Genomic DNA, 27,066 nt, shown 5'->3' on the forward strand with positions numbered 1-27,066 from the left:
AAGAGAAACAAAAGATCTGGCATGCTGCATCTCCCAGCCCAGAACCCCCCACCTCACTGTCCTTCTAAGAGTGATACACAGAGGAAAGAGGGTGAGGTGACAAAATGTCCATCAACAGATGAATGAATAAATATTATATAGTATATCCATACAAGGGAATATTATTCAACAATATAAAGAAATGAAGTAATAATACATGCTACAAGATGGGTGAACCTTAAAAACATTTTGATAAGTGAAAGAAGCCAGTCACAAAAGAATACATATTATATGGTTTCATTTATATGAAATGTACAGAATAGGTCAATCTATAGAGACAGAAATTAGATTAGTGGTTGCCTAGTCCTGGGCGTTGGGTGACAGAAGGGGGATTTAGGGGGTGACAGCTAAGAGGTATGCAGTTTCTTTTGGGTGTGATGAAATGTCCTAAAATTGATTATGGTAATGACTAAACAACTCTTTGAATATTAATATATTCACATGTACATATATTTTTAGTAAACCATTGAACTGTACACTTGAAATGGGTGAATTATATGGTATATGGATTATATCTTAATAAAGCTGTCCTTTAAAAGTTTTTGAATGAGGTGATAAAACCACAGAATTAGAGGAAAAGAGAGGTTTAAAAACCAAAGAAACAAACTGAGAACCAGACAATATCATTAACAATCTAACAGATAAATTAGAACCAGCAAGGAAAAAGGATACAAGGCTAGACATTTAATAAATGGTTTAGAGGAAAAGTTTGAGATAATTACAGTTACTATAGAACAAAAAGGCAAATACATTAAAGCAATTATAAAGAATGTGATTGATACAGAGGGCAAAAAATGCTAATTCCTTAAGTAGTATAGACAATACGTACAAAGATATAAAAGCATACATTTTTCGTAAAATGAAGAACTGTTTCTACGAAGTGTAAGAGTGTGTTATGTTCCAAGAAAAAACAGGTAGAGAATCATTGACCAAAAGAAATAACCTGATTAAATTATTGGACTTCCAGGATAAAAAAAAGATTCCATCAGGCATCTAGATAGGGGAAAAAGTCAATAAAAGGGGAAGTATGTGATGGGTCTGAGACTTCTGAACAGCAGCTTAGAACACAAGGAAGCTTAACAGAGTGATGGTCTACAGAATTCTGAGGGAAAGAAAATATGTCGTGAGAATGTTACTCTCATTCGAGTCACTGTTCAAATGCAAAAGCAACAAGCAGACATTCTCAAACATGCAAGAACTGAGAGAACTGAGCATCTATAAGTCCCTTCTTGAAAAAAAATGAAATCATTTTTTCGTTCCTTTCAATACTTCCTGTTTACATTATTAAAATAATTTAATTACTTGTATAATTAGCACCCATCATTTTTATACAAATAATAAAGTCAGTTCTCTTTAAACAGTGATGTTCCAGTTTATGCAGTTACTGACAACATGGAGTTTCACCATAACTATGCTGGTGCTGGTAGTTATATGTTTTCAGATGCCTGCGGCTGAAGTAGTTAAATACCTCAAATGTGAAATGTAAACCTCTGGTGTGCTAATGACCTGTTCTGTTTCTTTGGGTCCAGGAAGCATCTATGATTTTTATTTCCTCAAGCAAGGTAGTGGACATTGGTACACATGGACAGAGTATATCAACAAAGAGGAAGAAAATATCCCAACTAATGCAAAGGTAAAAGAGAGGTATTGGCCGTGGAACTTTGGTTTCCAAAATGACCCCAGTATTTCCAAGGTGGATCAATTAACATCAGTTTTGTGTTAGCATTTTTAAGAACTTTCTTTAGAAAAAGGTTCAAACATGAGCTGGATTGAGCCTTCAAGAGCATGGAGTTTAGAATCAGAGAGACCCAGAGTCCTTACCCAGGCTTCACTTTCTCTGCCTAAGTTTACTCAACTACAAAATAGAATACTTAAATGATGTTTGGAAGGATTGAAGACAATATACATGAACACATGGCATGTACTACGTGCTAGAACAATGGTGGTTGCTACTCTGATTATCATTATCAGTAATGCCAAGTGTCACGAGTCCACCTCTCAGACATCACAACCAAAAAAGATCCTTAACTTTTCTTTTAAATCCCCAGAGAAAGATTTCCTTGATCAGAATTCTCAGAAAAACTGGTTCTGATTAATAGGTTTTCTGGTTAGCAGATGATTCACCTGCAACTCCTGCCCATTTTCCGTTGGAAAATTTTTCCAGATGTGCACTTTTATGCGTCTGTTAGTAGTACGTAGTGGACATACTTTATCTTTCTGGGGGTGATTGCAGATCGTTCAGAGTGGAGTGGTAGATGGCAGATGGGAAAGTGGGAATATTGCAATCAAGTCAGACAGCAGGAGGACCACAGCTGCTTGTGACAAAGGTGCGATAAGCAGAGGTGAATGTGTTCTGCGTTCAGGACGCACCCTGGGGCTGAGTGTTGTAAAGAAGCCCCCAGCACTGAGTCTGAAACTTAAATTCTCCTTGAAAGCTTAGTCGCTTGAACTCCAGGGGTTTGAAATCTTGCTGAATTCATACAAATAAAAAAAAATCCAATGCAGATAATATTTTCACTTCTGCTGGAAATTTTTCTCTTGTCAAACAATTGTTCTAGTCCCTGAAACTAAAAATTGATGAAACCCAACTTGCTTCAAATTCCCAGTCTTGGTAGCAAAATAAGCATCTTGTACCTGCTTCTACGTTCAGCATCACTTATTGACTCTGTGGCTCTGGACAAGTTAGCCAGCAATCCTCTAGCCTCAGTTTTTTCATCTAAAAAACTGAGCTAATAATATTCCTGCATCAGAGGGTTACTGGGAAGACTGCAGGGGATAATACAAAACATCGTAGCTCATAGGAAAATATCCATAGCTCAGCACCTATTAATTCTCTTCCTCTCCACTTCAGTTCCCTTGCCCTGTCTCTTCCTTTTCCTTTGATCAAATTACTTACCAAAAGAAGCCAAGTCTTTGCCTACCAGTTTATACAGAGCCGCCATGTTGCACAGTCCCTGTTGGCGCCATTTGCATTATGGTCTAATTTTGCTTTAGGGGCATCACTTATAAAAACACTGTGTGAATTGTACTCCCTGAAGTTGTGCAACACACTGATTCCATATTCACTAGCCCCTTCCAGCCTAGACATATAAGGAAACTACAGCATATGATATACAGCTTCCTGTCACTTTCTCTGCCCCCATGGGGGAACCAAATGTGGTCAAATGGCTGATGACAGGGTTTGGGCTCATATAATCCAAGCTAAGGTAATGTGTTCTACCCAAAGTAATAGAGATTCCAGTAGCCCAACACCAAGTCCTTACGGTTCATTGGGGTCTAAATACCAGAAAGAATGTTGCAATCTCCATATTAGAAAAAGGGCTAAGAGGAGGTGGTGGGTCTTAGAACCAAGAATCTAAGTGTTGGGAAAAGCAGAGGAGGAAGAAGCACAGGGAATGGGGGTCAAGTGCCACACCCAACCCTTCTGTGACAGGCAGTATAGATGGCATATGGGAGGTGGACCTTGCCTGGGGTGAGGCAGACAGATTGGTTCAGAGCAATAGTCTCAGAGGGCTGCATCTTTACTGTAATTGGTATTTATGACAGTTCAGTGGTTAAGAATATAGACTTTGGAATCAGACAGGCTGGGATTCAAATCCTTGCATTACCACTCACTCGCTGTGTTACTTGGGCAAGTTGCAGAAGAGCTCTGGACCTCAGTTTCCTCACCTACAAAATAGGGGCAATAATGCCTGTGTTGATGTGCATGATCTCATTTATCCTCAAAACAGCTCAGTGAACTAGGTGCCATTATTATCCCACTTTACAGATAAAGAAACTGAGGCTTCTGGAGAGGTTAAATACTCACTCAAGATCGTAAGATAGTAAGGGATGGAACTGAATGGATAGTAAGGATGGAACCCAAGTCTCCTAAATGCCAAGACGTAGCCTCCTGGGCCCAGGACCAGGACTCACCCATGTTTTGTGGCACAGGTCTCAGAACTCATCATCCCCACAATGGAGACAGCCCGGCAGTCCTTCTTCTTGAAAACCTACCTGGACCATGAGATTCCAGTGCTGTTTGTGGGACCCACAGGCACTGGCAAATCAGTCATCACCAACAACTTCCTTCTCCACCTTCCCAAAAATACCTACCTGCCCAACTGCATCAATTTCTCTGCCAGAACGTCAGCCAATCAGACTCAAGATATCATCATGTCCAAGCTGGATCGACGTCGGAAGGGCCTTTTTGGGCCTCCCGTAGGGAAGAAAGCAGTGGTATTTGTAGGTAAGGCATTGGCCTGGATCTGGACACAACCAGATTCTTCTACTCCAAGCTGCAGCCAACCAGAACCTCCCCTTGTAGGGCCAGTGTACAGTCCTTTCACTCTCGCTGGGAGATAAAATATTTCTGATTAATATAATTTAGTATTCCTTCCTTTCCTCCCTTCTCCGTTCCTTTTTTCCTCTCTTTTTTCCTTCTTTTATTTTGTCTTTCCTGTCCTTTTCTTCTTTCATTGTGAAGTGTTTGTTGACCATGTACTGTATGCCAAATTTTCAATAAGTAAGACGTGGTCCAGGCCTTTTCTCCTGAGGGAGGCTCCCAGTTTCCCCTGAGATGAAGCTGAGCCCTTGGATCAGCAAGGTTACCCAGAAGGGGATTGTGGTGTTTGCCCTCTTGTATTTCTAAAAGCAACACACACTTTGTTATAAGACCCTTCTTCCATTTTGTGTCAGATAAATATGTTATCAGTAAGTGGAGAAATCTAATATTTGCTAAATAAATATTTGTGAAATAAGCACATTGAATTTTCCCAGGATTTTACCTGTTTACAAAGCACTTTCTCATTTATTTCATTTGATCCTCAAACCCTGTGAGGTTGTTACCCATCATTCTCATTTTACTAGTCAGTTAATGGAAGCTCCAGAAGGTTAAATTCCCTGTTCTGGGTCAAACATGTAGAAAATTCTGGAGCCATCAGCCAAAACCAGATTTCTCGGTGCCAAATATGTTTTCCACTGTCTTACTGCTGACTCATAGAGTTCTAATTTAGTAATAGTAATGCCCTACTCTTCTGGGTTATCTCATGTCCTGTCTTTAAAATTCATGTATTGATAGTAAACATTTACACATTTATGTCCTTACCAACTAACATCAGCTCCTTAAAGGCAGGGATCTTATTTTCTTTTCTTTTCCCTTTCTTTTCCTCCCTTTCTCCTTTCTTCCAACCTGTTCTTTCTTCCTATTTTTATGGCATATCCAAAAAACAGTTTAAGCTTTGCAGCAAAACAGATCTAGGTTCAAATCTCACTTTTTAACCCTGGGTATGTTGTGACTTAACTTCCATGACCCTGAGTTCCTCACCTCTAACATAAAAGTAATACTATCTTCCTTATAAAGTCATTATTTGGATTAAATGAGACAATATGTATAAGACTCCTAAAATGTTACATGACACAAATTGGGCATTCAATCAGTGTTCATTGGAGAAAAAAGAGCCTCTATTTTATTGAGTGCTTTCTATGTGCCAGGACTGGGTAATGTGCTGTTGGACAAAATCAATCCCTACCCTTGAGGAAGCCACAATCTATTCTTGCCATTTTGGTTTTGTTCCTCAAAAACCCTAGTCCAAAGCCTTGCTCCCATTAGAATTCAACTATTACCTGCTAGTTGAATTAAATACTTGGTTGGCTGGGAGCATGACTATCTTCCTCACCATCATATCTCTAGCAATTAACAAAATGTCTAGCACATAGTAGACAATCAATATTTTTTGATTGAGGAAATGGGAAAAAATTATATGCCTGTTTGTTAATGCCAATCTGTGCATCCTTAAAGTCATAATGGACAGAGATCTCAGTGAGGCAGGAGAGCCCAGAACCCAGGAAAACCTCTTCCCATATGGTTAGAATGTCCACTGGCTGAGCTCTGCCTGGAGTGGGGATGGGACAACTAGGCATGGGCTCTCTCATGGAGGGAATAGTCATCATTGCCTCCTGTGAGAGCAGAGGAGCCCATAGACTTACAGTGTGTGGCCCTGGCTTCTTTCTCCAGATGACCTCAATATGCCAGCCAAAGAAGTATATGGGGCCCAGCCCCCCATCGAGCTCCTGAGGCAATGGATTGACCACGGTTACTGGTTTGACAAAAAGGACACAACCAGGCTGGACATTGTGGATGTGCTGCTTGTGACAGCCATGGGCCCCCCCGGGGGAGGAAGGAATGACATTACTGGTACGTGAAGGAGAGAGAGTTCATTCCTCTTTACCCCCCAGCAGAGGTGGACCACCCTTATGGGTGGAAGGTTGGTTCAGGGCACCTTGTCCTGATGGAAGGCAGAAAAAAGTGTGTTTAGGCTGCAGCCAGAGGGGTTTGGATTAGCTCCAGGGGGTGGTATTTGAATGTTTAATGTTGGAAGTTTGTATAAAATAGGATAGGAAGATGAAAAGAGGATGTGAGGAATCTTTGGCTAGGCCCTAGAGGAACAGAAAGCCTCCTATGAAGAGGACAGTTCAGTGCGGCCAGCACGTGTTCCAGGAGGGAGGCTAGATCAGAGGTTCTCAATTAGGGGTACATAATAGAGTTACCTGTTGTGTTTCTTACAATTCTTCAGATTGCCAGAGACAGAACACTTAACCCAAAGTGTCCTAACTAAAATAATAATAACCAAACGAACAAATTCTCCCCTATCATCTTACAGTTCAGGAGTATATTTCACTTCATGTGCAACTCGATCCATCCAGGTCTACAGGTATCTGTATTTTTATTCTGAGATACACCCTTTGTTGACAATCTAAATGCCATTTCCAGACTTAAGATTCTGTGGCCTTGCTCTCCCCTCTGGCATCTAGCTTTCTCATCTGTAAAGTAAGGAAAATTAACAGGGTGGTCTTATTTGGGTACCCAAACCATCACCTTCCACTTCAAGTATAGAATCCAGGGGTACTTTTGCCTTGGGTTTGAATATAGCAGGATCTCAGGCACCTAGCATCTATTAATTCAACACCTCTCTCACCAGTGAGAGGGAGAGGAGCTTAGTATATTACTTTTCTCTAAGACCTAGCAATTCAATGGGAAAAAATATTTGCAAACCATCTATCTGGTATCAGGTTAGTATACAAAATATGTAAGGAACTCACACAACTTAATAGCAGAATAGCAAACAATTCAATTAAAAAATTGGCAGAGGACTTGAATAGACATTTTTTCAAAGATGACCTACAAATGGCCAATAGGTACATGAAAAGATACTCAATATCACTAATCATCAGGAAAATGCAAAAAAAAAAAAACACACAATGAGATATCACCTCACACCTGTAGAATGGCTATTATCAGAAAATCAAGAGATAACAAGTGTTAGGATGTGGAAAAAAGAGAACCCTTGTGCACTGTTGGTGAGAGTGTAAATTGATACAGCCCTTGTGGAAAACAGTATGGAAGTTCCTCAAAAAATTAAAAATAGCACTACCATATGATCCAACAATTCCACTTCTGGGTGTATATCTGAAGGAAACAAAGTCACTATACCAAAGAGGTACCTACACACCCATGTTCATTGCAAGACATGGAAACAACCTAAATGTCCACCAACGGATGAATGGATAAAGAAAATGTGAGATATATGTGTGTATATATATATATATATATATATATGTATACATACACACACACAATGCAATATTATTCAGCCATAAAAAAGAATGAAATCCTGCCATTTGTGACAACATGGATTGATCTTAAGGGTATTATGCTAAGTGAAATAAGTCAGACAGAGAAAAGAAATCCTGTATGATCTCACTTTTATGTGGAATCTAAAAAACCCAAACTCATAGAAACAAGAATAGAATGGTGGTTACCAGGGCCTGAGGAAGTAGGGAAAATGAGAAAATGTTAATCAAAGCATACAAACTTCCAGTTATAAGATGAGTAAATTCTGGGGAAGTAATGTACAGCATGGTGACTCTAGTTAGCAACAAAAAAAAATGGTAGTTATGCGAGATGGTGGAAGTGTTAACTAACTTTATTGTGGTAATCATTTTTCATATGTATATCAAATAGTCACGTTGTACATCTTAAAGTTATATATGTTATATGTCAATTATATCTCAGTAAAACTGGGGGGAAAAAGACCTATTCCAGGGGCTGGCCCCATGGCCGAGTGGTTAAAGTTCTGCGCACTCTGCTTTGGCGGCCCAGGGTTCATGGGTTCGGATCCCAGGTGTGGGCCTATGCCACTCATCAGGCATGCTGTGGAGGTATCCCACAGAAAAGTAGAGGAAGATTGGCACATATGTTAGCTCAGGGCTAATCTTCCTCATAGATTAAAAAAACACCTATTCCAAAGGTAATATCTGCTTCCAGCACATATCACAGAAATAGTAATAACTAACATTTGCTTGACATTTGACCGTTTTCAAGCTACATCACAATATGATTTTTGAAAAGATTCTATACTAAAGCTCATTTTCCAAAGACTGCCAGAACACATCTGTAGTCAAGTGAAATTAGGCTTATTAATTTGCTGCAGCAAGTGTGTCTGCACCGAGGGAGAACTGTGGGAGTGCCTGGTGAAAGGGAATGAAATGGGCTTGTGCTGGTGATTTGAGGGCAGGTTTAAGAACCAGGGGCTCTGTTCTGGATGGGGTATTCTCAGGAAGTGGGGACAATTTGATGAGTGGGTATCTTAATTTTTTTCTAGGAGGCAGGAGGAATGAATGGGGCTAGAGCTGTCACTTGGTATAGAAAGAGTCACTCCTGTTAGATAGGAAGGAATTTTGGTTATTTTCATGGTTGTAGAGCAATCTTGTTTCTGTTTTGTCCCATCATAGTCAGGGAGTGACCACATCTGATGTTGATGTTTAATAAAATTGTGTTCAGCAGAGGACCAACAGCCTAGCTGATAATTACCAGAGCAGTTGCCAATTGTTAGGGCTGAGACGGGGAAACTGAGGCTCAAGGCAATATAGTATGGTGGTTGAGAGCATGGTTTGGTGGAAGACTGACCTGGGTTTGGGTAACATAATAAGCACTAACAGACATTAAGCACTATTATTATCCTTATCATCAAAAAGGTAAGTGACTTCCTTAAGTTCACATAACTGTCAGTAGTTCCAGATTAATGATGTGTAAGATATTAGTCGGGTATTTTTTTAAAAAAGTAAAACCCATGTATGTCAATATATAACTATAGTGGAGATCTGGATGTAGATATAGATATAAATATAAACTATGGAAAGAATTTTGGGAAAACAGCAGCAGCAGCAGAATAATTTTTGGATCTTCCCAAATCCCCATAAACAGAGCAACTAGATAACAAAACCAAAAACCTATAAACAACATTTACAACAAAACTAGTTGGCAGGGTATCCCCCACATGTGTCTCTTTAAAAATATTGCATTAATAAATAAAAAAGAAAGAATCAGAATGTTACCACTTTACAATCCTCAGTGAATTAATGGATCTAGCCATTGAGCGTCAGTAGCTACCAACATCACAAAAGGAGAGACATCATCATGTGTCTTCTGATGAAAGAATGTCCCATCAAATGTAGTCTGGCCAAAGAGATGAAACCTGAATCTGATCAAGTCTCTGGATCCAGCTGCAAATTAGTAGAAAACACAGAGGACAGAGGAACAGAATCAAATGCCCCATGAGTATGTAATCAGCAAAATCCTGACTGTGGAAACTACAGATCAAACAGCTCAGATATTCAACAGATAAAAGATAAAAAGATGGAGGGGAACCTATAGATTAAAAGAGACTTAAATATATATGTTCTTTTAATTGGTAGGATTAAACCCTAATGCCTAGGAATGAACACTTGGTTAATAAAAACCATAAAGAAATGCAAGGCAGGGGCTGGCCCCGTGGCCGAGTGGTTAAGTTCGTGCGCTCTGCTGCAGGTGGCCTAGTGTTTCATTGGTTCGAATACTGGGCACGGACATGGCACTGCTCATCAAACCCCGCTGAGGCAGCATCCCACATGCCACAACTAGAAGGACCCACAACGAAGAATATACAACTATGTACCAGGGAGCTTTGGGGAGAAAAAGGAAAAAAATTAAATCTTTAAAAAAAAAAGAAATGCAAGGCAGCAATTACTATAGAAGCAGGATAGTGGTAACTTCTGGAGAGAGAGGGCTATGATGGGGATGTGATATGTAGAGGGGCTTCTGTGGAGGGCTGGCAAAGTTGTGTTTCTTGACCTGAATGGTAGCTGTAAGGGTGTTAACTAAGCAGTGATTCACTAAACCATACCTTTTTTTGTGAAATTTTCTGTATCTGTGTTTTACTTTATATAATAAAATCTTTTTTTTTTTAGAAAAAAGATAAGCAGGCAAATCTATAGAGACTGAAAATAAATTGTTAGTTGCTGAGGGCTATAAGGAAATTGGCAGTCAATGGGTACAAGATTTCTTTTTGGGGTGATTAAAATGTTCTAAAATTGATTGTGGTAAAGGTTGCACAACTCCAAATATACTACAAAAACATTGAATTGTGTATTTTAAATTGGTGAATTGTGTAGTATGTGAATTACATCTCAATAAAGCTAATATAGAAATATGTAGATATCTAACCTTAGATAGGTAGGTAGATTGATAGATATAGATATGTAAGGACACCAAATTAATAGTGGTTAATTTGATGGAAGAATGGATTTGGTGTTTGGGAGGTAAATGAAAGGCTTTCATTTGAAAGTATTTCTTTTTTAATAATATTTTCAATATGTTTTATTTTATTTATTTATTTTTTTTTGAGGAAGATGAGCCCTGAGCTAACATCTGCCACCAATCCTCCTCTTTTTGCCGAGGAAGACTGGCCCTGAGCTAACATCCATGCCCATCTTCCTCTGTTTTATATGTGGGATGCCTGCCACAGCATGGCGTGCCAAGCAGTGCATAGGTCCACACCCGGGATCGGAACTGGTGAACTCTGGGCCGCCGAAGCAGAATGTGTGAACTTAACTACTGTGCCACCAGACCAGCTCCTGAAAGTATTTCTGAATTGTTTGACTGTTTTACAATGACCACATATTGCCTTTATCTTTTAAAAACAATCTTGAGCACTAGACTGGTGCTGTTAATAGAACGTCTGCAATCACGGAAATGTTCTGTGTCTGTACTGTGCAATACAACAGCCACTAGCCGCTATTGCTCTTGAGGACTTGAAATGTTAGTAGTAAGACAGAGGAAATCAATTTTCAATGTTACTTAATAGTAATTAATTTAAAAGTTCAAGTAGCCACATGTGGCTAGAGGCTGCCGTATCGAATAGCACAGGTCTAGAACACAGGCAGAGGGAAAACTGACTCTGCTGTATCCCAGGATAACTAGGCCCAAGAGGTAAGTGTGAGTGTGTGTGCACACTCATATGTGTGCATGTTTTCCAGGACGATTCACTCGCCATCTGAATATCATTTCCATCAACGCCTTTGAGGATGACATTTTAACCAAAATTTTCAGTTCAATCGCTGACTGGCATTTCGGGAAAGGGTTTGATGTAATGTTCTTAAGGTAAGAAGTTCCTGTGTCTTCCCGGATATTGGCCTGAGGGTCCTGAGTTCTGGACTCTCCTTGACTGGTCTGTCTTCCCCTTCATCCAAAGGTATGGAAGGATGCTGGTACAAGCTACTATGGCAATTTATAAAGCTGCAGTGGAGAATTTTTTGCCAACTCCCTCCAAGTCACATTACGTCTTTAATCTGCGGGACTTCTCACGGGTGATCCAAGGGGTACTGCTCTGCCCTCACACCCACCTGCAGGTGAGCCACTATCATTTCTGTTAGCAAGTTTACTCAGCAATATCCTTGTCTATGTGGAATATACAATGATAATACTAATAACTAACATTGTGCTAAGTATTTTATAAGCATTGTCTCGTTTAATCCTTGCATCAACCCCAGGATTTAGAAACTATTTGAGAACTGTTACTTCAGGCACTCCCTTCCATTCATTCAAATAATTCACCGTATTTTCAGGATGTAGAAAAGTTTATCCGGCTTTGGATCCATGAGGTTTATCGAGTCTTCTATGACCGTCTGATTGATCATGAGGACAGACAGGTCTTTTTCAACATGGTGAAGGAAACCACCTCCAGTTGCTTCAAGCAGACTGTAGAGAAGGTAAGCCAGACCCTGTGATCACTTGGCCTCAGAAATGGTCCCAAATAGCTGATTGTGTAAAGTCTCAGATTTCGGGTTCCCTTCCTAGTGGAGACTCACAGCTCTGCCCTCTGAATCTCAGGAAATGGTACTGGGTCACTATCACTTAATGTGGTGATATTATACTTGGCCCAATTTTGCTTTACTTTCCTGGTGACATATGTTTGGATCCATTCAGCCTAGTTTACGATATGATGTTATTGTTTATAATTAACTTAGAATGCATTTTCAGTGTCATTTAATTTGTGACTTGAGAAATGAACCATGAATTTTCATGGTTTGATTGAGGCCCTGGCACAGCCCAGTGAAAGATTGTCATGGTTTCCCATTCGTAAACACTTTCTCTTTTCTGTTTTGATATGAGAAAGTTGTTTTAAGCCTATATATTTGCATCATCTAATTCTACCTCTGTTTTTAAGAAGCTGTGATTTCTCCATAGAAAAATTCCAAGTGTTTCATGTTGCATCCAGAGGCCAAGTGTAGAAGTTCTGCCAGGTTCTGGTATGAGGAAGAGGAAGCATCTAAAACATTCCTACTCTAGGCACAGAGTGGGGACCAAGGGTAGCGCCTATACCTCTATTTGGTGAAAGAGCAAGTACCTGAAAAAAAGGGTGCCATTTTTCGAGCACCTCCTCTGGGAATTCTTACAATCTGACCATCAGTGTTTTAACTGCTTAGCAAACAGATTTACCCTATCTTTAACATTCTTTTCTCAAATGTCCTTTCATCATGGTCTCTACAACCATCAGATCCACATATTATGTTAAAAAAAAAAACTGTTGCTGAACTGTGACTTTGAAGAATGTGCTCAGGGGAAACAAGTATATCTCCTGTTCCCTCCCTCCATACCTCCCACTGCCATCGTGGTTGGGCCACTGGCTGAATGCCTGACTGAGTCTCATCTTTCCCACAGGTCCTCATCCACCTATCACCCACGGGAAAGATAGTTGATGATAATATCCGTAGCCTCTTCTTTGGAGATTTCTTCAAGCCAGAAAGTGACCAGAAAATCTATGATGAGATCACTGACCTGAAACAGCTCACAGTGGTCATGGAGTACTACCTGGAAGAGTTCAACAATGTCAGCAAGGCCCCCATGTCCTTGGTCATGTTCAGGTTTGCCATTGAGCACATTTCGAGGATCTGCAGGGTCCTGAAGCAGAACAAAGGACACTTGCTCCTGGTGGGCATTGGAGGCAGTGGGCGGCAGAGTGCCAGCAAACTGTCCACATTTATGAACTCATACGAGCTGTACCAGATTGAGATCACTAAGAACTACTCCAGCAATGACTGGCGGGAGGACCTGAAGAAGATCATGCTGCAGGTTGGTGTGGCCACCAAGAGTACTGTGTTCCTCTTTGCTGATAACCAGATCAAGGATGAGTCATTTGTCGAGGACATCAACATGCTTCTGAACACAGGTGATGTTCCCAACATCTTTCCAGCTGATGAGAAGGCTGACATTGTGGAGAAGATGCAAATGGCAGCTAGGACAGAAGGAGAGAAGATGGAAGTCACTCCTCTTTCCATGTATAACTTCTTTATTGAGAGGGTGAAGAAGAACCTTCACATTGTCCTTGGTAAGAACAAGCAAACTTAATTTGCCCTTTTCCTCTGGGTGTTTCAGGATCTCCTGAGTCCCTAAGACCAATCCTCTTACAATGGTCGCAGGATTGATCCAGCCAAGAAATTCCAGGGGTCAGTGCCTGGAATTCGTTTGGAAACTTCCACTCTCCTCAACAACTATTTTAAACCTGTTTCACCCTGCTCAGTTCTCTGAATTTTCCTCTGAACCCTCTCCATCCTTTTAGTACATTACCCTGACAGCCTCTCAGAACAATGTCTGGTATTCTTTCTGTGAATGACATCCCCAGTCTATCCAGAAACCTAGGGGTTGTGTTTATTACTCCTCTCTCTCATTACCATGTTCTGTCAGTGTCTACCTCCTAGCTCTCTCTCATATCTACTCACTTATCTCCATCCCTACCACCTTCACATTAGCTAAGCTTCTATCATCTCACCCAGACCTCATCTCTGCAAACTTCTAACTGTTTTCTGTCCACTCTTGTCTGTTCCAGACCTTTCTGTTCCACTGAGCCAGGATGATTGTTTTAATGTATTGCAAATATAATCACTGTATGTAGATGCAGACACACACACACACAAATTAAAAACTTAAACTGCTTTCTATGAGGATAAAGACCAAAATTCCTAACCTGTGGTTTTATAAGACCACCTACCAGACTGTCCCATGCATCCTCTCCACCCTCATCTCAAACCAAGCTTCCCCTTCTCTCTCTTTTCTTCAGCCACCCTGACCTCTTCATACCTCCACCTGTACATCATGCTTCCTCCTACCACATTGAGTCTCAATAAAAAGTGAATGGAATTTGGGGTATAGAATCCAGAATTTGTGGTTGGTGGAGATGGGGTCAGAAACATCTGTCAGAAACAGAAGCTGATGGCCCTCACAGCAACTTCCATAAGTAATTATGTCTGGGGCATCCATGGCTCCCTTGTGTCTGAGTCAGCACAAATAGAGCAAGTGAATCAAAGGGCTCAAATCACTCTGGCTAAGTGACTGGAAGGATGTGGAAGGGACAATAATGGGAATGAGAGACCAGTTAGAAGCTTATTGTAATATACTGAATTCCCATCAAAAAACTGCAGGAAAATATCCCATGATTCCCCTGCACTTCCCAGGCACTCACCGTGACTATTTCCAGTTTGACCCCAGGAATTACACCCCATGTACTAACAGGAAACATGATCATCCCCTTACCCCACCAGAATCCTTGGAAAGATCTGCCTGCCCCGTTGGGCCTACCTTGGAGAAAGGGAACTAATAAAGTGTACTTTTCATTAGCCATGAGTCCAATTGGGGATGCCTTCCGGAACCGCCTGCGTATGTTCCCTTCACTGATCAATTGCTGTACGATTGACTGGTTCCAGTCCTGGCCCACTGATGCCCTGGAGTTGGTGGCCAACAAATTTCTGGAAGATGTGGAGCTTGATGACAGTATTCGGGTAGAGTAAGTGTTAGCTGCTTTTTAGTACCCCAACCAAATATTCCAAATTGAAAATCTAGATATTGGCTCTATTCTTGTCATCATTTTAAGATTTCTCAGTTTATATATAGAAATGTCTTATACTTTTAAATCACATTTAGTTGGATATTTAATGAAACACCTTTACTGAACAAGAATAAAATTTCATTTTTCAGAATTGTCCTGGAGACACACTGTTGTCATAGTTATGATAACCTGGAGATAATATAGCTATTTCCATGGTCTTAGAGCATGCATTCTCAACAGGGGTACTATAACTGCCAGGGGGATGAAAACTGGTTCTTGTGAGGGTGAAAAAAACTTACTCTTGTATGTATAAAGCACAGATATGTTAAAAAAAAAAACAAACACTTAATTTTGGCTAGAGTAAGGGAGGATATGAGAATGTCAATCACCCTGGGTGCCTTATGAAGGCAGGAGTCATGTCGTCTGCCTTGCCTGCCTCTATGTCCTTAGTGTAGGCACTACACTAAGTGCTAGGGCAGATGCCTGGTACATAGTAGGTTTAATTACTGCTTAGTAAATGAATGAATGGAAAGTGAAGAAGTGGGCAGAGATCAGAATGTTGATAGCTTTAAATTGCATTTTAAGAACTTTCAACTTTATTCCCTAGGCCAGAAGGCCCTTAACTTACGTCTATACACTCATGGATAGAATTCAGATGGTCAGTGAATGTGAATGGAGAAAAATTACATCTTCATTTTCACTGACATCCAACTGGTATTTTGCATTTCCTTCAATGAAGAATGTAGGCAGTAAACCCCAGTAGGATTAGCAGGATTTATTACCGATAGGAATCGCAGTTTTTTTAAAATGACTTGTTCAGTCATTACTGGTACCTCAATATATCATTTCCTTCAAAATTATGGTATTTTTTAGACCTGCTGCCCAAACATTATTTAATGCAGAGTTTGGCAAACTAGGATCCTCTGGCCAAGACCAGTTCACAGCCTGTTTTTGTCAATAAAGTTTTATTGGAACACAGCCACGCCCTTTTTTTCACACTATAATGGCAGAGTTGAATAGCTGCCACAGAGACTGTGTGGCCCACAAAGCCTAAATATTTACTATCTGGCCCTTTCCAGAAAAAGTTTGCTGATCCCTGATTTAATGCATTGATTAAAAGCACGTATATTACTATATCACAAATTTGGTTTTCAAAATATTTTAAAAACTATTTCACCACAATTAGTATCCTTTGTAATCATATATATTTTATTTTATTTTATGCATTTTAAACATTATTCTGCAAAGTCCAGAGGCTTTACCAGACTGCCAAGGGTTAAGAACGCCTCCTTAAGCCCTGGTGATTCACCAAAATGATCAGAGGTAGAAATTACTGCTCAAAGATCATTCTAGTAAGAATATACACCTCCCCAGTTCTTCTCGCAGCTATGTTCACTTGTCTTCTGAGAATTTGGGGTTCTAGTGGGCCACAGTCGGCATGCACCTTCTCATATCCTCCTGTCTGTAACTGAAGCTGTGCTAGATCGCTCTGGAGGAAGTTGGGCCTGCCTAACCGCCCTTGTGTCCTTGGCAGGGTCATCTCCATGTGCAAATATTTCCAGGAGAGTGTGAAGAACATTTCGCTTGATTACTACAACACGCTTCGCAGACACAACTACGTTACCCCCACCTCCTACCTCGAATTGATCCTAACCTTCAAGACGCTCCTGAATAGCAAGAGGCAAGAGGTTGATATGATGAGGAACCGCTACCTGACAGGCCTGCAGAAACTCGAATTTGCAGCTTCACAGGTAAGCACTGCCAAAATAGAATAGGGACAAAGAGGTCAAGGACTAGGTGGATGCTTTGAGGCACTTGTTCAAGTGCAGAATTTCAGAGGGCACCAAATAAGACAGCGTCTGACCCTGCATTTGCAGCACTCGTCACACTTTCCTCAGCCTAATCCCAGCCCTATGGAGATTCTGTCTTTATTTAAGATGGTTTTTTATTGCTGTAACATTGGTTTATAACATTATACAAATTTCGGGTGTACGTTATTATATTTTGATTTCTGTGTAGATTACATCATGTTCACCACCCAAAGACTAATTACCATCCATTACGACACATGTACCTAATCACCCCTCTCCCCCTCCTACCTCCCCCCTTCCCCTCTGGTAACCACCAATACAATCTCTGTCTCCAAGTGATTGTTTGTTATTGTTTTTATCTTCTGTTTATGTGTGAGACCATATGATATTTGACTTTCTCCCTCTGACTTATTTTGCTTAACATAATACCCTCAAGGTCCATCCGTGTTGTCACAAATAGCCATATTTCATCATTTTTTTATGACTGAGTAGTATTCCATTGTGTAAATATACCACATCTTTATCTATTCCTCCCTTGATGGGCACCTAGGTTGCTTCCAAGTCTTGGCTATTGTGAATAATGCTGCAATGAACATAGGGGTGCATATGTCTTTACACATTTGTGTTTTCATGTTCTTTGGATAAATACTCAGCAGTGGAATAGCTGGATCATATGGTAGTTCTATTCTTAATTTTTTTAGGAATCTCCATACTGTTTTCCATAGTGGCTGCATCAGTTTGCCTTCCCACCAGGAGTGTATGAGCCCTTCTCTCTACATCTTCTCCAACACTTGTTATTTTCTGTCTTGTTAATTATAGCCATTCTCATGGAGTGAGGTGATATCTCATGGTAGTTTTGATTTGCATTTCCCTGATAGTTAATGATGTTGACTATCTTTTCATGTGTCTGTTGGCCGTCTGTATATCTTCTTTGACGAAATCTCTGTTCAGATCTTTTATCCATTTTTTAATTGGGTTTTTAGGGGTTTTTTGTTGAGATGTATGAGTTCTTTATACATTTTGGATATTAACCCCTTATCAGATATATGGTTTGCAAATATCTTTTCCCAGTTGTTAGGTTGTCTTTTTGTTTTGTTGATGGTTTCCTTTGCTGTGCAGAAGCTTTTTAGTTTGATGTAGTCCCATTTGTTTATTTTTTCTATTGCTTCCCTTGCCCCGTCAGAAATGGTACTTGAAAATATGCTCCTGAGACGGAGGCCAAAGAGCATACTGCTTATGTTTTCTTCTAGAAGTTTCATGTCTTACATTCAAGTCTTTAATCCATTTTGAGTTAATTTTTGTGTCTGGTGTAAGATAATGGTCTACTTTCATTCTTTTGCATATGGCTGTCCAGTTTTCCCAACACTGTTTATTGAAGAAACTTTTCTTTCTCCATTGTATGTTCTTGGTTCTCTTGTCGAAAATTAGCTGTGCATAGATGTGTAGGTTTATTTCTGGGCTCCTGATTCTGTTCCATTGATCTGTGTGTCTGTTTTTGTGCCAGTACCATGCTGTTTTGGTTACTATGGCTTTGTAGTATATTTTGAAATCAGGGAGTGTGATACCTCCAGCTTTGTTCTTTTTTCTCAGGATTCCTTTGGCTATTTGGGTTCCATATAAATTTTAGGATTCTTAGTTCTATTTCTGTGAGAAATGTCATTAGAACTTTGATAGAGATTACATTGAATCTGTAGAATGCTTTAGAAAGTATGGATATTTTATGTTAATTCTTCCTATCCAAGAGCACGGAATATCTTTCCATCTCTTTGTGTCTTCTATTTCTTTTAACAATATTTTATAGTTTTCAGTATACAGGTCTTTCACCTCTTTGGCTAAGTTTATTCCTAGGAATTTTATTCTTTTTGTTGCAATTGTAAATGGAATTGTATTCTTAATTTCTCTTTCTGCTACTTCGTTGTTAGTGTATAGAAACGCAACTGATTTTTGTATGTTGATTTTGTCTCCTGCAACTTTACCATACTCATTTATTATTTCTAAAAGTTTTTTAGGGATTCTTTAGGGTTTCCTATATATAAAATCATGTCATGTGCAAATAGTGACAGTTTCACTTATTTAAGATTTTGATATTTAGTTCATCATAGAGTTTTTTGCATTAATTTTGACTTCTTAAAATATTGCAATAAAATACTATTTATCTTGAGTACTGAGGTTTTTGTTGCCCCTTAAATTTTGTGCCCAAGGCAAGTACCTCCCTTGCCTCACCCTTGCCCTGGCCCTGGATACTGTCATTGGGGAACTGGACAGGATACAGCACTGATTAAGAGCAGGCCTTTGTGGAGTCAGACAGCCCTGGGCTCAAATTCCAGCTGTACAACTTATCAGATTTAGAACCTTGAACCTATTGGGGCCCCAGTTTCTTCTTCTATTAAAAAGGCGATAACAGTCTTTACTTCATAGGGTTACTATGAAGATGAAATGAGCTGACACAAGCTTGCAAAATCCCTAGCATGTGAATAGTAATTGATTTGTGCTTGGAGCCACTTGACAAACCATCTCAAATGAGAGCCAGATGCAGATATGAATTTTCAGCACTGACAAAGAACTGAGGCTACTGGATGGTTTGCACTAGGTTGGCCTGTTGCTGAGCCCAGCAGGTACACCAACGCTGCAGCACAGGGATGAGAGAACACCAGAGGTGGCCTCTGTGTCTCTGCTTCTGGGCCTCCTGGGTCCAACTCAGGGTCCTTGGCTTTTAGAAAGATGTTAAAAATTGGAGTCTGTGCAGACAAGTGTGAGCAAACCATGTTGTTTGAGGAGCAGGAAGGAATGACAGTGCCAGTTAACATTTCTTGAGCCCTACTGCGTGCCCAGCACTGTGAATGAGAAAAGTACTGTTGTCATCTCCATGTTACACACAAAGAAACCAAGATGCAGAGAGGCCAGGCAACTTGCCTACAATCACACAGTCTCATAATTAACCATCACGAGCGGTTGGACCAGAATTGAAACTCAGATCTGCATGACCCAAGAGCCTGTGTTGCTAACCCAGCCAGATGATGTGCTTCTCTCACCTGGGATTGCTGGGGGCAGTGGGTGCAAAGTCATGAAACCCTCTTCAAATGTGCATCTGAGCTGCCTTAGAAGGCAGAATCAGCACCAGTGGGTGAAAACTGCATGGGGGTAAATTCCAGCTCTTCATCTTGAAAATCTGATGCATTTAGTTGTCTGAAAAATGGCACAACTCTCCTGAGAGATGATGAGCTGCTCATCATTAGAGGTGTTCAAACAGTGGCCAGAAAACTTCTTGGCAGGAATATTTTAGAAGGCATCAGACTGTTGGAAAAAATGGCCTTGAAACTTCCTTCTATCCAGGTATTTCAGCCGTGTATGTTTCCTTCACAGCCTTAAAAAAATATAGTTTTTTTCTCCCCAACTTGCTTTTGTTCTCTCTCTCCCTGCCCCCAACATTAGAATGTCAGCTCAGCACAGAAGGAAACTGTACCTTTTCTTAAAATTTCAAGTTTACCATTATATCTCTAGTGCCTAGCACAGCGCTTCATAACATGTAGTATGAACTCAATAACTAAGTACTGAAGGATCAAAGAGATAAACTCCAGCCCACAAATATACACCCAGTACCATGTTAAAATCATTAGTGTTTTTTTTTTTGAGGAAGATTAGGCCTGATCTAGCATCTGCTGCCAATCCTCCTCCTTTTGCTGAGGAACACTGGCCTTGAGCTAACATCCGTGCCTGTCTTTCTCTACTTTATATGTGGGACACCTGCCACAGCATGGCTTGCCAAGCGGTGCCATGTCCACACCCAGGATCCGAACCAGTGAACCCCAGGCCACCAAAGCGGAACGTGCTCACTTAACCGTTAAACCACCGGGCCGGCCCCAATCATTAGTATTGTTATAGGTTGAAGAATCATTTTTGCTCTTGCCAATTGTACCATCTTTGGCATTGACATAGCTGACCCTGCATTCCTCCCACCCCTCTCTCCTTGCTAGGTGGCAGTCATGCAAGTAGAACTGACTGCCCTCCAACCCCAGCTCATCCAGACCTCTGAGGAGACTGCTAAGATGATGGTGAAAATTGAAGAAGAGACGAGGGAAGCAGATGCCAAGAAACTTTTGGTGCAGGCAGATGAAAAGGAAGCCAATGCTGCTGCCGCCGTTTCTCAAGCAATCAAGGTATAAAGAACAGAGAGCAAAGGGAGGGAACCAGCATTTTCTGGGTTCATCCATTGTCTTATTAGAGCCTGACATAGTCCTTCAGAATATGTGTGGTCATGCCCATCTTGCAGGTGAGAAGAGTGAGGCTTGAAAGAGTAGGTGACTTTCCCAGCATCACACAGCTAGTACGTGATGAAGCAAGTCATTCTGATACTTGGCTCTGCCCAGGAAGCATTATTGTTTTCCAGATATTCTCCATCTCACTCAGAGTCAAGGCCTACAAGCCCTAGCATGATCTAACCTCATCTCTTATTACTTTCCCTCATTCACTCTGCTCTGGCCACACTGGCCTCCTGGCTATTCCTCAAATAAACACAAGGCAGATTCCCACCTTAGGGCCCTTGCACAGGCTGTTCCCTCTGCCCCGAATGCTCTTCCTCCAGATATCCACATGGTTATCTCCTTTACCTCCTTCACATTTTTGCTTAAATGTGCCTGGCAGGTTGTAGGTGTGGAATAAATATTTGTCAGATGACAGACTGTCGAGCCTAGAGGACCCCATTTGAAAGTGATTCTTATACCAAAGAAAAATAGTTCTGGGAAGGGCTTCACCTGCATTCAGCTATTAGAAGAAAATCAGATTAACATTCATATGATGTTATATATTTCTCAAAACACTTTCAAGTTACACAGTTCCATTTGAGTATCACAATTACCTTGGACTTAGGAATGGCAAGTGTCAAGATCTGAAAGCCAACGACCTTAAGGTTCAGTGGTGAAATGATTTTCCGGAGCTGCACAACTAGTTAGTGGGATGAGAATCCAAGGTTCATGGCACTTAGCTTAACATATTTGTCCCTCTGCTCCCACTTCACAGAAAATTCTTTTGACCATTCTTCAAGCAAGATCTTGAACAATAAGTAGCTTGTGTTTGGCTTCTAGTTAATGGGGCACTTTCTCCAAAAGGGCAGGCCTTCCAGACTGGCTTTTCTTCATTGAGTCCTTAGACTGGCCTTTCGTAGATTCCCTTGGGTCCAATCCCTGGTCTCAGAGTCACACAATGAATGCCCTGGATAAGAGAGGCTTGCTCACTTGTAGTCCTCATGGCATGGGCAGAAGACCAGTGGAACCATAAAAAACAGTAACCACCAGGCACCAAGAACCACGGTCTGGCAGGTGATTTGCCATTCTATGAGAGATTGTAATAATAACTGCTCCTTATCAGCACCATGGAGGTTTCTTTTGTATTCCTTTATTTATCAAATATTTATTGAACACTTACTAGGTGCTAGCACTCTTGTAGGACATGGGGAAATTGGAATGAACAAGATGGACAAAATTCCTTCCCTTGTGGAGGTTGTATTCTCCTTTACTTGATTTACGTAACTTATCTTTTATCGTCCCAACAGCCCTGCAAGGCAGATGGTATTGTTCCTGGTTTACAGATGAGGAAATCATGGTACAAGAAGTTAAATGACTTGTCCAAGGTCACACAGCTACCAAGTGACAGAATCAGGATTCAAACCCACAGTTCTTTTATTCCAAAGCCCTTGCATTTGACCATTATTCCAGAAGTTTCAAACTAGCAGCTAGGGAGCACACATACACTGTGACACACACACAGTATTCTTTTAAAATCTGAAATAATTACCAGCTTTTAAAAATCAAGAGATTTCAAGTGAAACTTCTAAAGTTTCTGCTTTTCTTATGGAAAAAAATCAAGCATTCTGGCAACGTTGGACCTGCATTCCTGGGTTGTACCCATCCATAGCATTGAATAGATGCTTCCCCTTGAATATTCCAGTTCACCAAAGCCCCAGCCGCCCACTTCCCAAGTTCATATCACTGGCCTGGCCCTGGAGACACATGAATTTACAACTCCTCCATGGTTCTCTACTAGAATCAGGCACATCAGGGTTCAATATCTGCTTAGTTTCCTCATCTATAAAATAAGATACTAAGAGAAAAACATGTAAAGCTTGTAACATGTGTCCAGCACACAGTCAGAGCTTAATGGCCCATGTTAGCTCTTCTCCAAAACAATTGTTGTTTACCTTGTACCGAGTGGACTTGCCTATTTGATAAAGGGCAGCCTCTCACCACGTGGGGGCCCGCCACACCCAGGATTCTGCTCTACATTGTCAGGGGCAAACAATTACTTGCTGCAGCAGGAGGGACCCAAGGGGTGACATGAGCTTTACAAGAAGATGACCTACCACACCCATTCCTGGGCAGTAAACTGCCACCCAGGGTTTCGGTGTGAAGGGTGAGGTCTAATGCTCTGCCATCCCGTCCCTGAAGTGGGAGTGACATCCTGAAGGTGAGTCAGGAGGTGGAAGAAACTATCCAAGGAGGAGACGAAACCTGTGCTTGCTCTAAATTTCCCTGAGGCTTCCATGAGGATCAGAACCCCTTCCTGAAGCTCTCAGGGGTCCACAGGAGGACTGCTAGTTTTCTCTAATCTCCTCTCACCCCTAGGCATGAGATAAGATGGAGAGCACCCAGTGCAGTGCCTGACACGGTGTAGAGGCTAAACAGCGTGAATGGAATCCATTCTGGGGAGATTAGGAGCCAGGCAGAAAGTCAGACCTCAAACACTTGTTTCGCAAGTACCTGGTTTACTTAAATTGGTCGGTTATTTTTAAGCTAATGAATCATATCTTTTCCCCCTAATGAGGATAATAAGTGATGCCAGAATTGCTGCAGAGTTGGTTACGTTTCCTCAGAGCGCACTGTGCTTCATACCTCTCAAACAGCTCAGTTGCTCCTTGCACTAAGCCATAGGGGTCATTTTTAATTATGATACTTTTTGCATAGAAATGAATGATGTAACAGTAATAACCATATGAAAGAATTTTTAAGAACTCGACTTTAGCATCTTTGCAATTTTCCAAGTTTCCTTCTAGTCCTTGTCTATACACGTGGATAATTTTATGCTACTGCAATCATAGCATAATGGTGCTTTGCATCATGCTTTCTTATTTCTTTAGCCTTCTATCAAAAATGTTTTTCCAAAATGTCATATAATCATTTTAATGACCATTTTAAGTAGGTGCTTCACCCATCAAGTAGCCATTCCCCTTTGGGTACTGAAGTCTATTCCTTCCTGCTCTGTTTTCACTGTTTCAAGAGTGTAAACTGGAGTTTCTCAACAGAGCTGTGTCACAATCACCCTTGGAGTTTTAAAAATGCAGATGCCCAGACCCCACCCAGACTGAGTGAATCAGAAACTCTAGGTGTGGGCCTGACCATGCGGATGCCCTAAATGCTCCTCTGTGACTCTGATGCAGAGTCAGGGTTAAGAATCACTGTTACAGATAATGTTACAATTACAGCCTTTTTGAGTCACTTGACAAACAAGTTTACCCTGAGCTAGACCCCAGGCCTTGCCCCTTAGGAAAGGGAGCAGAGCTACGAGGCCACTGGGAGGCATGAAGCAAGTATGAGCCACTAGCTGTCCAGCCCATTATAAGAAAGTGACACAGAACTATTGCTAATAGGAAGCCATGGCACGTGGGGTGTTTGAAATCCACCGAGAATCCAAACCTATGGCTGAGCCAACACCTTTGGTTTCCTCTGCCACCAAACCCTTCCAGAAGCTGATCATGAGAAACAGCAGGGATCAGTTTTGGTTCTTCTTCCTCTTGCCTGTCACTCTGGCGCGTAACCCAGGGCTGAAGAGGGGGCAAACTGAGTCGCCCCTGGGACTGAGCCATTACTGCCATTCAAGGCAGGCCGTTCCGTTTTGATATTGGGGACATCTGACATGGCTCCTTTTTTTTGGGAGAGGGGGTTGTTTTCATATAATGAAGCCAAATAAAATATTTCTATAAGTTTATAAGAAAAGCAGAAAACCTAAAATAAAGAATCCATGATACACACACACGTATGAGAAGGTGGAACCAACTTTGTTTTGTTTGCCTGTCACAATAAAACTGCAGGAACACATGCTGCTTTGCCTAAGAACTGACGTCCTCTTGGGAAGTTTCACTTGAGTCATGGCTGTGTGATTGCTCCACGGACTGGGGGACTGACAGAGAATTCGCTGAGAGGGAACCAGGAGCCCAGGGCTGGACCTTGACTCTGTGACTAACCAGCTATGTGACCTTGGCTAACTCATTTTACCTCCTGAAACTTGATTTGTTGTTGTTGTTGTTGGATTTGGTAATTGAATTGCTAAGTAATGTATAAGATCCCTTCCAGTTCCAAGGTCTTATAATGTTAAGCTTTCTTTTTTAAAAAATTGAGACATAATTGACATACCATGAATATTCACCCTTTTAAATGATGCAATTTGTTGGTTTTTAATATATTCACAAAGTTGTACAACCATCATCACCACTATCTAATTCTAGAACATTTCATCCCTCTGAAAAGATACCTATACCCATTAGCAGTCACTGCCCTTCCTCCCTCTCCCCAGCCGCTGGCAACCACTAACCTACTTTCTGCCCCTGTGGATTTTCCTTTTCTGCACATTTCATGTAAATGGAATCTTACAGAACGTGGTGTTTTGTGTCTGGCTTCTTTCACTTAACATGATGTTTTCAAGGTTTATCCATGTTGCATGAATTAGTACTTCATTCCTTTTTATGGCTGAATAATATTCCATTGTATTAATTTTGTTTTTAAATGAAGAAATCATAGACAAAACATACACTGTCTCCTTTTCCCAGAGCTCACTACCCAGCCCTAATCTCTGTCCCCATTCCTCATCCTTAAATTCTGAGCTTAAACTCCATCCTATCCCCAAGCCTCATCCTACCCCGACTTCACCCCTGGCTGTCTCTGAGCTACAATGTATCCCAGACCCCCACCCACCCCTGACTTTCTCCCAACCCTGTTGCCTTTATCTCTTCCCTAAACTTGTCCTAACTCTTCCCATCTGTCACTCACCTTCTAAGCCTCATCCATTACTCCATCTCAACACATCCTTGATCAATGGGTGTGAAGTCACCCACTGCATATATCTCTTGAGAGTTTGTTAAAAACCAAAAGCTTGATTTTTTTAAGGTTACAAACCAGGTGGATTCTCAAATGTCCAAGGCACCCAAACCGCAGCCCCAAAGGCCATGCACACATCCCTGCTGGGGGCCAGTTAGAGCCACCCTTGAGTGCAGAGCTCCAGAGGAGGCACCATGCTACAAGGACGTCGGGGTGGAAGCACCTCCTCCGGCTTCCTCCAGGAGCAGAGTTCTGTTTCACCCCCAGGGTGCAGGGCACTGGGCACTCACCATGCCTGTCCCTGTGCCCACAGAATGAATGTGAGGGGGACCTGGCAGAGGCGATGCCAGCACTGGAGGCTGCGCTCACTGCGCTCGACACCCTGAACCCTGCAGACATCTCACTGGTGAAGGCGATGCAGAACCCACCAGGCCCTGTCAAGCTGGTCATGGAGAGCATCTGTGTCATGAAAGGGCTGAAACCAGAGAGGAAGCCGGACCCCAGTGGCAGCGGTAACCCCCTTTAGCACCTCACCCCACCCCACCCCACCCAGAGGCCTACACAGGCTGCTCTTCCCTGCCAGGGAGGGTCCAGCATCCCCCTACCCACCCTGCCCCAGGCCCGTAGGCAGTGTTGTGGAATCTTGGGGGAAATAAGAATGGCACCAGGATGTGCGTGTACACCCAAAGAGCTCTCTAGTGTTTCTTCCCCTGCCTCCCTCCTCTCATCAGTCGGAAAAGTACAGGTATCTGTAGGTGAAGCTGAGCTTACTGAAGGCCCCTGCCTGCAAATCATTGCAGAAATGAAGATCGTGGAGACGAAAGGACTGATGTGGAGCAGGCACACACAGAGTAGCGTGTGAGTGAGAAGGAGAGAGAGAAACAAAGAGCTAGAGAGAGAAAGATAGAGAAAGAGTGACAGAGAGAAACTGAGAGATAGCCAGACAGATATCTG

General features: G+C 41.5%; 1 protein-coding gene across 10 annotated transcripts in view; it reads left to right on the forward strand.

Annotated features, from left to right (window-relative positions):
• DNAH3 (dynein axonemal heavy chain 3) overlaps nucleotides 1-27,066 on the forward strand; it is a 167,119-nt gene that overhangs the window by 114,067 nt on the left and 25,986 nt on the right. For all 10 annotated transcript variants that reach the window (XR_006889553.1, XM_046668395.1, XM_046668396.1 and 7 more), the window contains 11 exons: nucleotides 1,569-1,672; nucleotides 3,973-4,267; nucleotides 6,035-6,214; nucleotides 11,374-11,497; nucleotides 11,589-11,745; nucleotides 11,962-12,105; nucleotides 13,058-13,724; nucleotides 15,011-15,176; nucleotides 16,753-16,969; nucleotides 21,004-21,186; nucleotides 26,426-26,624. Coding sequence is in view for 9 of the 10 variants with exons in the window: in XM_046668395.1 (XP_046524351.1) it covers nucleotides 1,569-1,672; nucleotides 3,973-4,267; nucleotides 6,035-6,214; nucleotides 11,374-11,497; nucleotides 11,589-11,745; nucleotides 11,962-12,105; nucleotides 13,058-13,724; nucleotides 15,011-15,176; nucleotides 16,753-16,969; nucleotides 21,004-21,186; nucleotides 26,426-26,624 (2,436 nt within the window). In the remaining variant the exon portion in view is untranslated. The remainder of the gene's footprint in view (nucleotides 1-1,568; nucleotides 1,673-3,972; nucleotides 4,268-6,034; nucleotides 6,215-11,373; nucleotides 11,498-11,588; nucleotides 11,746-11,961; nucleotides 12,106-13,057; nucleotides 13,725-15,010; nucleotides 15,177-16,752; nucleotides 16,970-21,003; nucleotides 21,187-26,425; nucleotides 26,625-27,066) is intronic.

The sequence above is a fragment of the Equus quagga genome, chromosome 7 (genome assembly GCF_021613505.1).
Source record: "Equus quagga isolate Etosha38 chromosome 7, UCLA_HA_Equagga_1.0, whole genome shotgun sequence".
Lineage (NCBI taxonomy): Eukaryota > Metazoa > Chordata > Mammalia > Perissodactyla > Equidae > Equus > Equus quagga.